This window comes from Talaromyces proteolyticus (assembly GCF_021365285.1).
Source record: "Talaromyces proteolyticus strain PMI_201 chromosome Unknown BGW36scaffold_2, whole genome shotgun sequence".
NCBI classification, from domain to species: Eukaryota; Fungi; Ascomycota; class Eurotiomycetes; order Eurotiales; family Trichocomaceae; genus Talaromyces; species Talaromyces proteolyticus.
In genome coordinates, this window is record NW_025764278.1 from 785,646 (window position 1) to 803,924 (window position 18,279).

Here is an 18,279-nt window from a genome sequence, read left to right on the forward strand (position 1 = left end):
GAAGCGCCATCGTCATCACTCAATATTAACTCCCGTTAGCCGTAGAAGGAAAATACTAGCGAAGATAATATACTATATTATATTGTAGGCTAATTCATATGCAAAAGTAATATTCGGGGTATCTACACTACATAAATACATAGCTCAATGCCTGTCTAGAACGAACATCAAAGTTCAAGGCAAGACAACGGCATAAATGTATCAACAATCAGTAAAAGGCAGTCTGCACTCAGCGCGGACTGCATGGTATTGTAAGAAGAGAAAGCAATGATAGAAGTAATCACAGATCCTTCCTGTACAGCCAACGCCTCCCAAGTATATGCCGTGTTTGGGGTACGTCTAGAAATAATTGTAGACTGAAGCCAGGGAACCGGACAAAGAAGTGTAAAGATACAATACCGCTGACCTGTAATAATGACCGGAAAGCAATGTAGAATAAAAGAAAAGGAAAAGCAGATCAAAACAGAAAGTCTGATAGGAAACTGGGTCGTAAATAGGGTACTAGTTAGGTCATTAATCTCGCTCTTATGATACCGCAAAGCGCCTGAAAATGCTCGAAATGGAACTGCCTAGCAAAACGCGATTCGCAGTAGATAGGACATGGAAGCGCTAATAGACGAGAACTTCCTGAATATGTATGAAATGAAGAGCTAGTCGAGAATAGCGAGTCTAGCTGGGCAACTTTGCAAAATGTTGAGTCCAGATCCAGCCGACTTGGCCTGACGGATCGTCCTGATTTCTGGCAAGCCATAATTCACCCTTCTCAGCAATCACGTCAAAGACCTCGCCTTCGATATAGGTAAGATATGGATAGCCCGCTTCACGTCTTGACTTGTCGATATTAAACTCGTAAAGACTGGCCGCTAGAAACAAGACCTTGGGATTAAAATTGTTGTTTATCGAAGGTCCTGAACTCGTAGAAGCTTCTTGTCGAGGGGAGTCTGGCATAGGCATGGCAGACGAGAAGAACCCTGAAAAACGTGCGGGTGAAGCAGTTGTCTCCGGGTCAAACGAGTTCGTTTCCTGCAAAAGAGATTCCCGCATGAACGGCATGTCAAGACTCAACCGTGGGACAGACGGGAAAGGCTCTGCTGAATGACCGACGGATCCAGTGCTTGGCCGTGGAGACGTTACGTTCGCTAGTGCCTCTGACATAGCGCTTCCGTTGGGGATTTCCGTAGTGTTAGGACGAGAAGGCCCGGATAGAGATGAATTGGTGCGAGCACGGCTAGATGCAGCCCAATATGGTCGCGAGGTGTTCACTTGATATTCACTCTGGCCATCAGTACCTTGCTGATAGATAGAAGGAGTACCGGCGCTGTGGTCATAAGAGACTTTAGGAGAGCTATCAAAAGTGACTGAAGTAGTGCGACCACTAGCATTAGTCACGGTCGAAGGTCGTCGAGGAGAAGACGACCCGTCAGTTGGTGCATTAAAGTTGACCAATTTTCCAGCCTCAGACAGCAATGCGCCATTGCAAAGCGCGAGAGCCATGACCTGTGCATCAGCGAAGGAAAAATCCGCAGACCAATCGTTGACAATACCGGCTATCTCAGCAGGGAAACGGTCGATAACGGGGCTGAGTTTCTGTTGAATTACTTGATACCATTGCTGTTGGATGGCAATAAACTTCTTGAGACAGGCTTCCATTAGCTTGACCGTAAGGTTGAAAAGCTTCGGAAGCTCATCCTTCAACGCATCGTTCAACACTGAAAACTGTTCTCCCTGCTCCGTGGTTTTCTTATCAGGCCGGTCGCCTCGGTCCTTTATAGCTTTGAATCGGGCATAGTCGAGCAATCGTTTGGTTCGCTTCGTCATAACCTTTTGCGGACCTTCGTAAAGCTTAAGAAGAGTAAGCATCGGATCAATCACTCCTTTGCGAACGGCAGTAATCTAAATCGGGTTAGCTCATTGTTTGCATGTTAAGAAAAAATAAAAGAAGTTGACTGACATGTTCGGGTAGAGCAACATTCATGATCTCCCGTACATACATACGGAACCGATGCCATTTACTCTCAAGCTCCGTGTAATTGGACTGTGCAACATCGATACAGCCTTCGACAGCAGTGATGTATTCGCTAAATTGATCCATGCCCGACTTTACCTCGCGAGTATACATTTCAACGTCACGCATGACAACCTGAAGCTGGAAGAAATTCTCATTGAACAGTGTCGACAACGCGTTGTAGTCGGCATCTTCATACATCTCCGAAAGACCAACTTGTTGTCTGAGCTTCTCAGTACGACGGCCAAAAGCTTTGGTTAACCCTGAGCGCACGTCTGACTCTTTGCGTTTTCGACTGCTGACCACCTGACCGACGACATCGGCACGCTTTTTGAGATCATTGATGCGAATCGAAATGTTGGTAACAGCTTCTAGAGCTTTAGCTACTGCTGGATAATCTGGATGGCTTTCGGGCGTCGCATTGATCAGTTGGGTTAATAGGAGGGGATACTTGACGAGACGCTGGACTGGCTTCACAAGCAATGCATCCAAATTCCAGGCTTCTGTAAGATCCATTGCCCAGTCACGACATTCTTTCAACCAGATTTCTACCTTCGGGTTCCGCTGAAGTATTTGTAATTTTTTATTGGCTGCTTCGTGGTTCTTTAGGTAATCTGTATAAACCTTCTCCATTTGAGCCATGTTTTCCATGAAAACATGGCCGATAAAAGTGCGTTGGTCCTGCTCAGAGCTAGTTGCATCTCCCACAGAGTTCTGAACTTCAACGGGAGGGCTGCCTCGTCCACTACGAGTGCCTCGTTTGCTGCTCCATCGCTGTGATTTTGGCATCACATAGACACTCTTGGCAGCTTGTTTCAGCGCATCCTGGAAGTTCATAGAAAACTGGACAATTTGATCAGAATTCGCAAAGAGTGTTCGCACATCGTCCGCGGAGAGATCAAGGCATGAACTGGACGTCCCTTTGTAGATATCGTCCACCACCTTCATGTCACGACCGTAAGTATATTCGGTATCGACAAGTTCCTTGATGACATTACGGCGCTGTTTGAGCTTCTTTTGTTCAGGTGTTGGTGACCCAGTTTGGGTGACTTCCGAGGCTAAATGAGAAGAAGAGTTTTGATACTGGGACGTTGCTGAGGAGGCCAATGTCGGAGGTGAAGGCGTAAATCCGCCCTGGGTCAAATAAGAATCTTCGCTGTGTCGGATTGGCTGCCCTTCTTCCACTGTAGGAAACGGAGCACTTTCTACAACGCTGGATGGCGGCTGGCTATCATAGATGCTTGGCGATACTGTTTGTGGTGTAGGTTGTGGATAACTTGCGTCAAGGTGTTCTGAATCATCAGGCACTGGAGGAGGACTGTGATCAGGCTGTGGCGGCGGAGGAACAACGTCAACCTTATCGATGGGAGATTGAACATGTATAGCAAGGCCGAGCCCATCCCACGGCCCTTCAGTCTTAGATTGCGGGGGATGTGGAAGCATAGGCACTGAAGAACCTTTCTTCTCAATTGCATTAATGCCATTGGTGCCAGGGTCGCCCTTCGGCGGTGGAGCCGGTGGCTCTTCTCCAGCTGCTACCTGCATCCAGTCTGCAATAGATGGAGATGCGCTTTCCCAATCATCCCTCAAACTCAAACTAGCACGCTGGGAAAAGAGATCCCGAGATGATGAATCCCGGGCTCGGGGTACCACTACTGGCTCATCGGTGAGGCTGTTCGTTTTAGACTGGCTTTCAGAGCCTTCCTCTGACTGGATGACTTCCCAAGGTCTGTCTAGAGATTGACGGAAGCGTCCACGGACAAGTTCTTGTAGGTAAAGTTGTGTAACGCGCTTAGAATCCCAGCGGCCTTGTCGAATTAAGCTATCTGGGTGTGACTGCTGCGGCATATGAGTCATGGAGTCCATGACGGGTTTGTTGTGAAGGAAGTCATTCGGCGGATGTTGATACAGTATATTGACAGATTCGTTCCACCGCGACGATGGTTGGTTGCCCTCATCAATAGAGCTGAGCGTTTCATCGTTAGCATCTCCGTCTTGCAGACCGCCAGAAAGAGATTGCTGGTCCCTAGCTGAGGAGGCCCATGATGCCATACTCCAGCGATTAGCCTGGTCTTGAGTCGATGCATCGGTTTCTTCGATTTTGCTATCTTCTGTGGCATTGGTATCCCCACTATCTCGCCTGTCCAAGAGAAATGTACCTCGGCTGGACTCAAGCATAATCTGTATAGATTCCTTTTCGTCGTTATCGCATGGTTCGTCATCTTCCTCATCCTCATCACATTCGCTGCTTGAACTTGACTCTCGAAGCTGCATGATGCGATTGAGAATATTGCGATGCGACTCTTGTTGGTCTGAATTCACTTCAGGTTCTAGGTCAAAATGTGTGGTATCACTTCCATTAGTCGCCGTTGTGATGGCTGATGAAGGTGGAATATCAGAAATCCCATCATCAGGTCGAAGTGGTTCTACAGTCGGCGTTGTAATACCTAGAGTAGGGGAATCGCCGAGATCAAGATGAGACTCCGCTGGAGGCATTTCTGGTTGACGAGCAAAAGAGCCACTAGTGTCAATTTTTAGGTTCGGGGTGGAGATGGAAAGCATAGAAGAACCAGATTTGTTGTCTGTTGGAGTATCTTGAGGGAAAGAGCGGTTTGTGTTGCCGAATGGCGGCTGAACAGGTGTCAAAGGAGATTCCATGGAAGCCATTTTGCGCAGCTCTCCCTCGCGAATGAGCATTGATCGAACCTCCTCATCTCTCCTGTACCGTGCAAGTCGCCGGCGTTCGGCAGCCTCTTCCTCTTTCTTTACAGTCTCCTGCACGGATTTATTGAAGGCTTGTTGGATTCTTTGACGTCGAGCGGCAAAGTCAACGTTACCTAACTCAGGGGGTTTGCGGGTTCTCGGCCGAGGATTTCTTGAATCATTGTCCATCGCCTCAGACGATTGTAGGCGCGAAACGCGGTCTACAACTTTTGCACGAGATGCTGCAGTACTGGCAGTTGATACTTGTTTGCGGGGTCGGGAACTGCGCAGCGGAGGAGACATCTTGGCCGGAGGCGCAGAAACGTACACCTTGAGGGAACCCCTGTCAGTGACTTGAGTAGAAACCCCATGACTGTAAGCTATGTCTCGGCGACTGGGGGATTTGATCGTAGTGGGTGGCCGATTCTTTCTATCGGGGCTTGTTACTGGCGTTATTGATGGACTGAGGGGTTTCGGAAGACGGCTACTGCCCTTTGGAGCAAGGGAGACATGGTGCGGACTCGTGCTGTGATAGTGGCCCACAGCTGAGCCGGGTCTGGTCGACGGGGAGGAATGACCACCTGAGTCGGAGTCGTGGCTCATGCGTCGGGCTGCGATGGGAATGCGCGACTTGGAATGTGGAGTGACCGGACTGGAAACAGGCGTCGGGTCTCGAAAGGAGGCGACCGCCATCTCGGTACCTAAAGAGCTTGGACCGACAGGTTTAGACGCGCTCCACGAGGCGTCACTCCTCGAACGACGGTGATTGCGATTCTGATTGTTGGAATGTGAAGCATTCACGGTTTCCAAGGACGTGTTGGTGCCTAAATACCAGGCCGTTGGAGATGATGGTGACACTACCGGATCTAATCCTTGCCGTCGTTGAAGCAAGAGCGGGTTTGGGCTAGGGATACTGCTTTCAGAGCCTCTGCGTCGAGGAATATGAGGCGCGATCCCATAACCGGCGCTATTGATATCTGTATTAATGGTCAAAAGCTCTCCAAAGAGTGGTCGACGTGCTCCCGCACCTCCAACGGATGACGTTATTGGATCGGAATAGAGCGAATGTTCGTTGTTGGCTGAGGGAGGTGGGTTTAATATAGACTCCTCTGTATGGTAGGTGCGTGGAAGTCGAGTCAACGAAAGGTCCCGCTGTCGAAGACCACGGTTGGGATTTGGGGACGGACTTCCAGTTCGAGACGATAACGCGGAAGGGGATCGAATGGGTACAGGGGGAACTTCGTCGACAGTACGATTAAATCGCTCGACTAGGTCCTTAAAAGATGCCTGTCGACCTCGTCCGCCTGTTCGTATGGCGGGTTGTAGTCGAGAAGCACTCTCTCCCGACGATATACTTGAGCCGGAGATGGAGCGTAGTTGGTATGGATTGGCGGCTGGGCTGCGGGTATAGAAGGGGGGATCGATATGTCTCGAGGTCAGTGGAGGATTCTGAGGAGTCGATGTAACTGAAATCATTCCCGGGTTGCTGTCCGATATTCGTCGCATACCTAGGCCAGCACTCTTTGGCGCATCTTCGATGACATATGGACGATAGAATTCGCTCGGGTCAGGAGAGGGCGTTTGCTCTGACCGACTGTTTCCTGCGGCACCATTGGACGAGTAATGGAGAGGAAGGTGTTGGGGGAATTCGGGGACGTATGTGGTTGCTGGTAAGTAGGAGGTGGGCGGAGATGAACAAGTCAGTGTCGCGGTTCGATCGAGGGGTGGTTGATCAGAGCCAGGGGCGACGTGGGACTGGCGGGAAGAGGGTAGATGGAGCGGTCTGTGGGAGAGAACATGTGGTTGAACAGAGGAGAAGGCATCATGTTCGTCGTCTCCGTCAGGCATCTTGCACAACGAGGCCGGCAAGCGGACTCAGATGGCTCGGGTGACCGTGCGAAATGGAGAGGTTCCACCAGGGCCGGATTAAGTTGGGCTGTCGATGCGTTGTCCCAACCCCTAGTTGGGTGCGAACAACACTCGCTAAAGGCCAGGTATAAACAGGTGGTGAGCGCGGCGTCGCAGATTACACCAGGCTAGCTACAGGTCAGACATTTCGGTGGTGGCCCTGTTCAGCGGCATATCGAAGCTCTCCAGCAGGCAGAACTGTCGCTAGAGATGTCCTTGATCAGCCCGGGTTGGCGGCAATTAGCCGTCTCGCCTTGATCCTTGGGTATATTTAGTCTGATGATTTGCAGGGATAAGTGTTTTGCAGAATTGTCCCAATGTGACTGGGGGGCAGCGTAGGTCGAATGGGGGTATTATTATGTGTCTCCGGGGGGCTTGTCGAGGGTCGCAGTTGTCTCCGTGGCTCTGCAGAGGCGGCCAGTCAGAGGCGCACGCCCAAAGGAAGCGTTTAACTGCAGATGGAAAGGCGCACCTAATACCTGTTATTATTCTCGTCGCCAGTTCTATTTTCCCTTTTTCCTTTTCCTTGAGGCTGGTTTGCGTGGCTGGAACTACCGTTTAGGCAAGCGGGCAGACAAGAGATGGTTCTGCTGGGCTTTGTCGCTGCTCCTTTGTCGAGGATGGTGCGCGGGCGGTGGGCAATCAGTGACAACAGCCGTTGGACAAAGGCAGACCAGCCGTTGAATGGGCGAGCTTTTAACGAGCGACGTGGTTAGGGAGGACGAGACTGGCTGGAGGGTGGTGGTGGGGGTGGCAGGTTCAGAAACAGGGACGACTGGAGCAGCTCGCTGGGAAGCTGTAACGCGGTTGCGATAGTGGACGAAGTTAAGACAACGACGAGGGGACCAGGAAGCAGGAATCAAATCAGATGAGACAGATCGCGGTGTCAAAGCTGCGTTGGCAGGAGTGGTCCTATTGGAAGGCGGCAGAGGTGCGTTAGCGTCATCGGGGTCTAGCTGGCAGTTCTAGCCTTGCAGTGACTGAGCATTAATATGGATCATGGAATCATGGATTCATGGATTCATGGATAGCACAGAAACATGGGGATGCAGAAAATAGGAAGTAGAGATGATGCAAAGCAGGATCAGCCCGTCGATGTCGTCTACTGTTTATTCCGGACGTGACAGGCAGGCAGGTACGGAAACGGAAGGCGCAAAGGGAAGCCCAGCCAGGGGACGCTCCTGCCCTGTTACTCGCTTGCCATTGTATGACGAGACCCACTCTCCCGCCCGGCCAATCAGCGCGTGGCTTGTCAAAGACTGGCCTTGACTCTCATTCAGGCTATGACTATCATTACTGATTAAGTAACAGTACAGTATATATTATGATTATTACTCATGGATTGTGGTTTGCTATTATTGATTATTGCCAATACTATACTGGATTTCACCTCCCTTTCTCTGCTGCGCTGACGAAACCTGTTTAACAATGAAACGCCGCCCTAGTATTAGCCTGCCTGGTCCCGTCCTGTGCATCGCTATCTTATATCCCTGCCGTACCTACATGGGCCGTCTTGGACCTTGATTCTGTCAGTGTCAGTCCAGCAAATTCAACAGCCGGGAGCATATTCATCACGAATGAGCGGATGTATGCTGTGGAGCCAACCTTATCAGGCACTGCAATGCGAATGGAGGCGACAGGGGGGACGCTAGCTAGTCTAATCTGCCTTCGGCTTCACACCGACAAAACGTTGCAATCAGTGCTACGGATCAGAGACGGCCGTGTGGTAGTAGCGGTTGTTGCAGGTGGGGTTTGTGTTAACTTACACGTGAGAATGACATGCAGGGAGGAAGTAGTAATAATTGTAGGTGAATATGTTGATTGTAGACGAGGCAGGTCATGTGACTAGTTGCGGCCTGAGGCATGAAACGGTACTTTCTCGTAGGAATTCGGCGTTGTGCACCAATCTTTACTTGATCCGAGCATCGTTCAGCCCTCGTCAAACTATGCCAATAGCACGATTCTACGTTGAACAAGTGCTTGTCGCTCTTTGTATGTTTACCAGTCCAACGGAATAGTCAGATCAAAACCTTATTCGAGTGAATCCCATGGATCGATCGACCCATCTCACACGACCTGACCAAGGGAAACTGGCCAGGTAAACCAACATTGGCGAGATTTGCCTCAAGCTTTCGGCATTCCGATCAACCTTGACTTTTGAGTCGTGACAGAGCTTCGGCCTGGAATAGGCCAGCCGATCAGTCACAAACACTAAACAGAGTGCCTGCATTAGTGCCAGATCAACACAAATACACAAATTATTGACCTACATACTACTAGCGATGAAGTGATCTGTCTGATTACGCCGCCATGACTACTAGCTATTTGCATTGTGGCAACACATGACGCAGGTACGAGTCAACAAGACAGAAGAAAAAGGAAGAACAATCCCGTTCGGTGAATTATTCCAGGATCGAATAATCGACTGGTCATGATTCGCGGCGAACATTATTCCGAGCAATCCATTTATTCCGCGGATTGCACTGCGACGAGCTCTCGATCTCAAGGTTATCTATCAGAATTGCTGAGCGGATCGGTCATAGAGTAGAAGCTGCTAATAAATTGCTAACGTTATAGCGACGGTCAGCATTGATCCATGCAGGAATCAACTCCCTGATAATTAGCACGATACTACAGTATTATAATCTGCAGACTCACCAAAGCTATCGCGGGATGATGTTGCGTCGTTAATAATTTACAAATAGATGAAAAGAAAATTTCAAATTGTCGAACATCCTCAAGTAGTTTGAGAAGTATGCTTCTCAATCTCAGCCATCATATTCTCATTCAGCCTCCTCTCCTCCCCTGATAAACCGCAAACCTCCCCTCCCCCATCCCCTCTACAACCCCTCGAATCTCGCCCACCAACGCCTCTGCCTCAACCCGCCGCGATGCGCCCTGAAGCCACACTGCTCTGGCAATAATCCCCCGCAATCTGATTGCCTGTGGTGAATCCCTGCCTAGCCGCGGATGCGCATCCATCCATGCACACACTAGTCTCGCCGTTTCCTCTGCCTCCTTGTGCTTCCCAATCTTCACGAGATGGTCACTGAGCATATGCGGCGGGACGATGTCATTCGTCTTATCTAGTCTCTTATCCACTAGCATGCGCACAGTCTTCTCGGCTTCGGGTAGATCTAGCTCATTCTGCACCACGTAAATCCCCTGCCAGAGTCCATACCACCGCTTATAGTCCAGTTCGTGAAGTAACTGCGGCGGCGAGGTAGCAGCTTCTTCCTGGGCGAGTTTGGCTTGGAGGAGCTGTAAAAGTGGACGGAGTTTTGTTTCTTGGTCGTCGGCGCTGTTGGGGTTGATGGGGAGCTGATTGCGTTCCGGGTCTGAGAAGTTGTCGGGGAAGCTGCGCGCGGCGAAGTGCTTGAAGCTGTCCCAGAAAGCGTTCACTGGCACGGGGGCTTCCCATGAGAATGCTTTGGCTTCATCGGAGGCAGCGACTTGGTCGTTTGAGTACCGGAATAGTAATGGGGAGGATGTCATTGTTTGAGGTAAGGTTATGTTGTGCGGTGATGTTACTTGCCGTGTGACGGTCTGAGGTGTTGTGTACTTTGAATTGCTGCTGTCAACTCCTTGCGCTCAAGTGTGAAGGGGTTTGACCGTTACCTAAGTCTACTGCCAAGATGTTTCTGAGATCTGCAAGTCTGCGTTATTTAGACTTGACTTGGCTGCCTCACCTGTTGGTTCTAAAGTCTAACCCTAGGGAGCTTTAGGGCATATTGATATAGTGGGATGACAATTTTTTGAATATAGGGCCACAACGGTGGCTTAGGTATTGCAGCCTTCCCCATATCAATACAATAATCAATTGATATTTAATCTTATCAAAAATCTGGCTTGTAGAGTCACAAGTAACTACATCTAGGGGCAGCGGGCGCTTCCATCTATAATATTTTAGATTATATTACCTGACATTAGCTAGTACCATTAACTGTCTTATATAAATCAATTATATTGGTGGTGGCGATAGACAAACATGTATAGAGATAATATACAATATTTAATTGGATTGCCATTGTTTTGCAGGTAGTCGGCTGAGTGGGAGTCTGACTCCGGCAGGGAAAGGATATCAAAGGATGCTAAATTCAAAACCTCCAACCGTCAAATATCAAATTCCCCTCTTTGATAATTCGTCGCATCTGTAAGACCTCTCTATCAGTCTTTGGTTGGCTACTCTTCCCCATTAGCTGCAAACCGCGAAGGACCGGGCCAAATTTGGTCTGCTTTCTAGACAGCACATGGCGGAAAGCAGCAGCACAGAGATGTTGCATCTGGGGTGGAGAGATGATGCATTTGAATCTTAGTTGAGTTGACGAGTTCTCACTGGCGGTGGTCGTCGTAGTCATATTTGTAGGGGGTATTGAGGGCGCTTGTCTTCGTTTCGACTGCACGAGGTTCGTAGCAAATCCAACTAGGTCGTGTATAATTCGCAATATAAGGCTTGAAGAAGGCCGCGATCGTGCTCCCAGCGACTTGTAGTATCGATACATTTTAATAGCTGTCTCCATAAAGTTCGTATAGATGCCAAGCAAGACAACTCTGGGGTTGTTATGTTCGGTATCAAGGAACATCGTATGCGTTTGCAATCGAAATGATGCAAGTACTTTTCGATGAAAAGCTTGTCCTGGTACTCGACTCAACTCGATCGTTAAAGTGTCTGCAACACTCGCCTGGCCGCGGCCATGGTCACGGTCTTTACGTAGCTCTAGTGTATGCGTGTCAATGAGGTTGCCACAATATGGAAACAGTGTTGATCCATGTAGTCGAGGCATTTTCATTCCGTTTATAGTGGCTTCGAAATTCACAAGACTTTTACTCGCGTTCACGGTAATGCCGTATGCTGGCTGGCCATCCATCATCACTTGCAAAAATTGCTTCGCGAGAGCCGGATCGGTTGTAACTAGCAGAAAGTCGTCGATAAGCCGTAGTAAAAGCGTACCTTGGTTGTTCAAAAATCCCAGGACCTCGCGCTCGAGTTCTCCGTAGAAGAAATTGCAAAGCAAGCTTGACAACACAGAGCCCTGAGGAATGCCGTTCTTCTGGCGAAAGTACTTCTTGCCGATTTTGACCAGATTTTTCTTAACATGTTCATCAAGCATATCAAGTAACGTGTCTACACGGTGATTCTTCGCTATAGCGGTATCCACTTGAATCGTATGGCGTCTTGCGCCTTTAATACTACCGGAATCGGGGGTGCTATGTATCTTGCTGATCCCAATAGCCTTATTCATGAATTTTCGGATAGGCTTGTACTTTCGAAAGTTTTGTTCCGGCCACAAGTTATTTTTGTACCCGTCGCCGGGTCGAACTTCAACGTGTTTCGTTACATGATAAACGGGTTGTGAAACTAGGTTCTCGATTAGCGAGACCAGCCTGCGTTGAGGAATAGTATCGAAACACGACTGTATATCCAGCTTTACGAAATAGAACATTTGCTCCTTTCCGCTGCTTGCTTGTATCAATCTATCCTTGAAGGTCTTAAGGCGCGGGTACATGTCGCTCACTGAGAACATGGACGAGCCAAGCAACTCTGGGTGTTCTTTCTTCTCATAATCGAGTACATTGAAAACTGGTGTTAAGGTAGAATTTGTGCTGGGGCCTAGGAACGAGTGGTTGCCCATTCGCTTCATTATCCTCCGCCGAAGGTTTATAATTGGACGAGCACCAGTAGCTTTGGGGAGGAGTCTCACTGCACTCGCTGGCAGCTTCTTTCCGCCAAGGACACGGTAGACTCTGTCGCGCTTGATCTCCTCGAACATTGAGGATTTCATATCTGCGAGTGGTTTCTCGATCATACTGCGCCATATATCGTGCCGGAAATAGAATAATCTATTTTTGTAGACTTGTGATTCGGTGACATAGAAATTGGTGCGGATGAGGGGAATAAGTAGAGAATCAAATATATAGTAGACGAGTTCGTGTAGAATCTCTGTACGTTTGCGATGGTCCGATAGAGAGATTTTATGGTCACTACCATCCTGACATTTTGGGGGCTCGAGCCAACGAAGGCAAGTAACCTAGTAGGTTAGCAGGTTGTATATAAACCTCTGACAGACACATACCTTCAAGCCTTTGCAGACTTCGTGCAGCGACAAGCTTTCGAAACGAGTAAGTCGAATGAATCGATCAACTTGTTTCATCAAATTCATCCGGTTTGCTATCCCGTCTTCGCCTGCGCCAAGAAACTCTCGTGGAATAACTTTTTGAAGCACTGCGCGACAGAATGCGGACACAGAAGACACTGGTGTTGCATAGTCTGTCAAGCAGGGCTTTTGCGCAGGGGTAGGTTTGTCTGACGGTTTTGCATTAGGTGTTTCTTTATAGCCGTCAGACGCCTGAGAAAGCTGGGTTGTTGACTGAGTTGGTAATGGAATTTGCGTAACGAGCTGTTGAGATTCTTGCGTGTTTGATACTGCTTGTAACGCGCCAAATTTGGCGGGCCCAGTCTCCTGCTATTGTGAGATATAATCAATGCGATATTTGACCAGGAACGTACTTCAAGTGGGCAATAATGTTTCAGCAATTCGGTGTAGGCGCATTGCTGGTTACGCTTTTGTAGCTTTTTCACCAGCTCGAAAGGAGCTCCCCGAAGACGCCTTGGAATCTTGAGTTTCGCTTTCGGATTATTTGCCATTTGTACCTCTTCCAAACGAGCAATCTCGTCTTCCCGTAATGTATAGTCCTTGAAAGGTTGGACAGTCTCGCGATTGTCAACCAAAGAGGTAAATGCATTATGTAGTCGAAACTGTCGAGGAAATATGTACTTCATCACACGAAGTGTATGGTGGGTATCGTTCGAATTTGGGAAGCGGTTCAGGACATCTATAATCGACGTTAGAGACGATACCTCAACTTTGTAAATAAGCTTACGAATATGTCTTAGCCCAAATCGGATTTCGCCTCGTGCGCTCAGCGCTGGGCGGGCATACAGCATTCGTCGCCGTACAAAAACGATACTATTTGGTTTGTGCAGTACGTCGGAGGCGACTTTCAACTTGGGGGTACCTTGAGGCTTGCACTCCTTTGCTTGAGATTCTGGTGATGGATTTTCATCTAAAGGCTCCAGTTCCGAAAGATAGACACCTGGTAATGAATAAGTTTGACTGAATATGATAACTCAGAACGATTCACATACCACTGATTTGGTAGAATGCTGACTTGTTCTCGTCCACGCAAGAAAATATCGCGCAATCAAGCAACAATCTGATCATAATATCGTCCCCACTAACGCCGAGCAACCCCAAAAGGTCAGTCCATGGAGCCTTCTTTAGAGCCGCTACGTGATGATTGGGGAACTGCGATACTAGGCCAGGAATATTGAACTCCATGGCATATACATTTTTGTCTAGGATCTGCTTTCGTGTAGCGAGATGAAATCCATTGGCCAAAACATGCTGTGGTTTTCGCTCTGATCGCATTGCCCTGTTGAACAGGGTAGCTATGACGAAATCGACAATCTATATGAAGTTAGGTTATCCTGTCAAATTTGGGCCGCATAGACCAGAAATAGATCGCCATACCTCAGACTGGGGACTACATGGCCCGGTATCGGTCCAAAGAAGGGAACGCTCTTCAGACTGCGTGAATGCAGCAAAGTCTCTTTGACGCGCTTCGACCACGGTAGGAATAGATCTTTTCAGTTCGCCGACAAGAGTGGTGTCTAAAAGACGAACCAAATGCGTAATATCACCGTTTTTGTCATTGCTTGCATTCAAATGAAGGCTGGTGTTGGCTGTTGCGTCAGAACCATGGCCAGACTTCCCGAGCGACGCGATCCGCCGGCGACGCGCCTTGGAAGTAGATGGTAGTTCTTCGAGTAGATACTGCCGCAATGTCACGACTCTGCGGTAATATCGCGACAGAACTAGGTGTTCCTGAGTCAATCTTGAGTTTGCTTCGTCCGATTTGAGGCGTTTTGTGTGGTTGGCTGCATTGGTAGCCAGCGCCGTAGCGGATTTGGCTGGGCGCTTCCTCTTTTTGCCCATGCCGAGTTCACCACTTCAAACTGTCATTGAGTTGCCGGAATATTTAATATTTTGCCCAGATCAGGTTGTTCAGTGCATGTTGTATGGATTGAAGGATACAGGGCTTGGAGGTGCATGGCTGACCCACGCGTTTCTAGAAAGCGGCACGCGTTGAGTGGTTGACAAACACGGCAAAAAGCCGGATACCAATCCAATATGCATCAACCAAACATTCAACCAACCAAACAAGCGATCAACCTGCAACTCATCAACAACCAGGCGTCTAATCTATCAATGACGTCTCCTTTCAACTTAGACTCTTGTCCAAAAAACAATTCCCGCACAATCGAACACCTATCTCCAATTTTATTTGAATATAGATATTCCACTCATATAATTAAATAACAAATAACTGATGTAGTCGAAGAGAAATATATTATATCCTTATCATGACCACGACCATGGCCTCCTCCAAACAGCTCGAGGAGTACCCTAGTATTAGTTACGCCGAGATGGGTTCAAAATGATCATTACATCCTAATACTCTAATATTCCTGTCTAATCCTGATGTTAATGGCACTGATTACAAAGAAGGCGCACTCGAATGAGCACACTTTACTCAAGAATGAGCCAGGAGAATTTGTTCCATTGACTCTACGACCAAACCTCAGAATTCCGGATCCTGGCATGGGCCCAAATGGCGATCGTCTCCATCGCATGGATGGAACAGAGATTAGGTCCGGTGACCAGTTTGTTTTCACGATCACAGATCCTGTCAACAAACCTTTGCCCTTGTGGAAAATTTTAACATTACAGTGGCAGCTTCAACGAGCCGCAGCTATGGCCGGGGGAGCGGATAAGGAGGAGGAGGATGATAATAATAACGACAACGATTCTGAGGGTAGCCTCAACGTGTGATATTCGTACGTCAGCCTTTTGAAGCCTAGGCGTGGCCTCTAAGATCGTTACAATAGGAAACAAGTGTTCATCAGAACTATAAGCACCACTTTTCCTTACTGATTGAATCTTATACACAAGCTACGCTATAATTACAGCTGTCATTCCTCACCAGTCATGAATATATACAGCCACTCATTTCTGCGAATATTCTCTCAAATCCATGTGATACCAATTTGAATCCTATTTACTCCCTGAATTCGCACCACTTCAACCCACTACGATTCCTGCCAAATTCCACCACGTCCCGTTCATTGAGGTATCTATAAGAGGAATATGTCGAAGCTACACCGCAGAAAAAGGGGAATCTTATCCGTCAAAAGACGGTTATAGTTCTGTTAGACTGGACCGAAGAACCAGTCCTAGGCTAGCAAGAAATTCACTGTCCATAGCCGTTGCGAAATGTTATGGGCGTTTGATATCTTGCCTGTCATGGAAAAAGATGGCCCGTCGAGAAGGGATGATGCTATTCTGTATATGGAGGGGTTTAATGTACGGCCTATTCAGACCGTCTGAGTGTGCGGTTAAGATGCGGAGTGAGAGGCACAGAGAGGTGTTGGAGCAAGAGATGAATGAGGCTGATCAATTAATGGCTAGATATACCGCGTTTTCTAAGTAGTAAGAATCCCGATCCGTTCTTCATTTAACTACAACTCAAGTGGAAATGCGGGTAAAACCTTTATTATCTTCGTCTTTCGTACAATCTTCAAAGTGCCATGCTTAAGGCTGAACTTTAAGTTAGCCTAATACGGCGGACCACAGCGAAGTTATGCGAAGCCGCCTCGTGGCAAATCGGAGGCGCGTTAGGCTTCAACCGTGAATGCCAAGCTCTCTGCATTTAAATCGCAGTTGAATTTATGATAGTCTAGACCAAGCCCACCGATAACCTTCGTTGCACTAGAAATGGCATGGTGGATGAGGGGTAGCTAATCAAAGCTTAAAAGTTGCCACGCGCAACTACAGTTAACTGTATGAAGTAGCCGCATACCGAGAAAGTCAATCGGATGGATCCCCCGGCCACTGACATAATTGACTTGCGATGGCACGTTTTTGCCTCCTTTACATCTATGGATGACCGACGAAAATTAAAACATATTTCCTACCTTGCATCCAAGCCGTTCTATGCGGTCACTACGAAAAGATGCCGATATATCCTACCGTTTCGTATACAAACGAACTGTAGAAGAATCCCGCCTTGCGACAAAGACACTTATGTATCATGGACGATACGGGCGTGGGAGAGGCCACCCTAAGCAAGCTTAACTTGGCCACACAAGTAATATGCATGTCTGTTTGCACTTTTTTCATTGCCCTACGCTGTTCTGTGAGGTATTACTTCTCACCGGGTTTCCGTTTCATGGTAGAAGACTGTAAGATTCTTGTTTTTTAAATAAATTTTAATATATGGAATTGCTTATGAAGATCATAGACTGTTGTTACATCTCATGGGTAATGTGCACGCCCATCTTTCCAACTATCTCTGTCATCTGACTTGCTCACTTTTAGATATTTTTCATGGCCTATTGTTCAATAAACGCTGCTAGTAAGTGCATGAGCTCTTAACTGTCTGCAAGCCGTTGATCACTGACAGCAATTAGTGGGAGCATACGGTGCAGGCTATTTCGCAGTCCACGTGAGTGAGGGACAAATGGAAACATTTCGTACAGTACTTGGCACCTAGCGGACAAAATAGTTCCTTTAATGCTTATATCCAACCAACCCTAGCTTGAATATATCAACACAATTATTTACGGCCCCGCAGCGCTCTTTGTCAAATCCGCCTTACTCCTTATGGTCGCTCGAGTCTTTGCACCTCATCGACACAGGATTCGCTTTATCTATGGGTTTATACTATGCCTCTTCTGCTATTACATTGCTGTCCTTATCGCAAAAGCTGTAGTTTGCACCCCTGTATCTTCATACTGGGAGAGCCCACCAAACGCTGCGGGAAAATGCATCAATCAGAGGGCTCTTTTCATAACGGATTGTGTTGTGGGCCTGGTGACAGATGCTACCATTCTCGTCCTACCGCTTCCGTTGGTATGGATATTGCATATGTCTAGGGGAAAAAAAATAAGGATAATTGCTCTCCTTGGTGCTGGTGGCGTTGCTACTCTCTTCAGCTTATATCGTCTAGTCATACTATTTGAGCCGGCATCGCAGGATCCAACCCGACTTTTTGTACGACTAGCTATGACCGGGTAAGTGTGTTAAATTATCTAATTATTTGGCTTTTTACTTCTTTAGCTGATGATGAATGTTTTATAGGTCCGCCGAAATTGCTACTGGATTAATATGTTCGTGCCTGCCTGGGGCAAACATGTTCATGACGAAGATAATAGAAAAGGGATTCAAGTGGCGGAGAGATTCCAATAGCTACCAGAATAGCACACACATCCAGAATACGACACCTGGCCATTCATTACCATCCCGCCCGGAGATGGTGAGATTGTCGTCCTTGGGAACAGAAGGATTCGAATTTGAGCCTTGCCCACTGACTACTGTTGTATCTGGGCCACCAAGCAGAAGGCTCTCAGGCTCTCAGGAGATATTAACGGACGACAGTGAACAGCAAGTTATTTCTGGAATCCAGGTCAATCTCACAATGGTACAAACAATAGTAAACCTGCAGGAGACAGGTAAATAATATCCACCTTTCACAGACACATAGGCTTAAAGGGGAATCAAATATATTTAAAAGAAAAGAAAACTCTAAACGGTTTAACGTAG

At 47.8% G+C, this 18,279-nt stretch overlaps 5 protein-coding genes across 5 annotated transcripts; 2 read left to right on the plus strand and 3 right to left on the minus strand.

Moving 5' to 3' along the window:
* Positions 1–669: 669 nt before the first annotated feature.
* Positions 670–6,556, minus strand: BGW36DRAFT_287352 (uncharacterized protein; the record flags this gene model as incomplete). The annotated part of the gene is made up of 2 exons (XM_046210502.1): positions 670–1,893; positions 1,952–6,556. 2 exons carry the CDS (start codon positions 6,554–6,556, stop codon positions 670–672), a joined length of 5,829 nt encoding a protein of 1,942 aa, XP_046076346.1.
* Positions 6,557–9,396: 2,840 nt separating this feature from the next.
* BGW36DRAFT_369179 (uncharacterized protein) lies at positions 9,397–10,436 on the minus strand. Its single transcript, XM_046215097.1, has one exon. It carries the CDS (start codon positions 10,109–10,111, stop codon positions 9,404–9,406), a length of 708 nt encoding a protein of 235 aa, XP_046076347.1. The 5' UTR covers positions 10,112–10,436; the 3' UTR covers positions 9,397–9,403.
* A 3,222-nt stretch (positions 10,437–13,658) lies between these two features.
* On the minus strand, positions 13,659–14,688 carry BGW36DRAFT_85569 (uncharacterized protein). The gene is made up of 2 exons (XM_046222646.1): positions 14,149–14,688; positions 13,659–14,085 (listed from the first exon to the last, which is right to left on the minus strand). The coding sequence occupies exons 1-2, from the start codon at positions 14,611–14,613 to the stop codon at positions 13,756–13,758; spliced, it is 795 nt and encodes a 264-aa protein (XP_046076348.1). The 5' UTR covers positions 14,614–14,688; the 3' UTR covers positions 13,659–13,755.
* Positions 14,689–15,165: 477 nt separating this feature from the next.
* On the plus strand, positions 15,166–15,510 carry BGW36DRAFT_443468 (uncharacterized protein; the record flags this gene model as incomplete). Its single annotated transcript, XM_046221614.1, has 1 exon — positions 15,166–15,510. The coding sequence occupies one exon, from the start codon at positions 15,166–15,168 to the stop codon at positions 15,508–15,510; it is 345 nt and encodes a 114-aa protein (XP_046076349.1).
* A 1,764-nt stretch (positions 15,511–17,274) lies between these two features.
* BGW36DRAFT_286982 (uncharacterized protein) lies at positions 17,275–18,196 on the plus strand (the record flags this gene model as incomplete). The annotated part of the gene is made up of 2 exons (XM_046210468.1): positions 17,275–17,750; positions 17,818–18,196. Coding segments are annotated over 2 exons (855 nt in total), but the record flags the coding sequence as incomplete, so codon positions are not given.
* Positions 18,197–18,279: the final 83 nt, after the last annotated feature.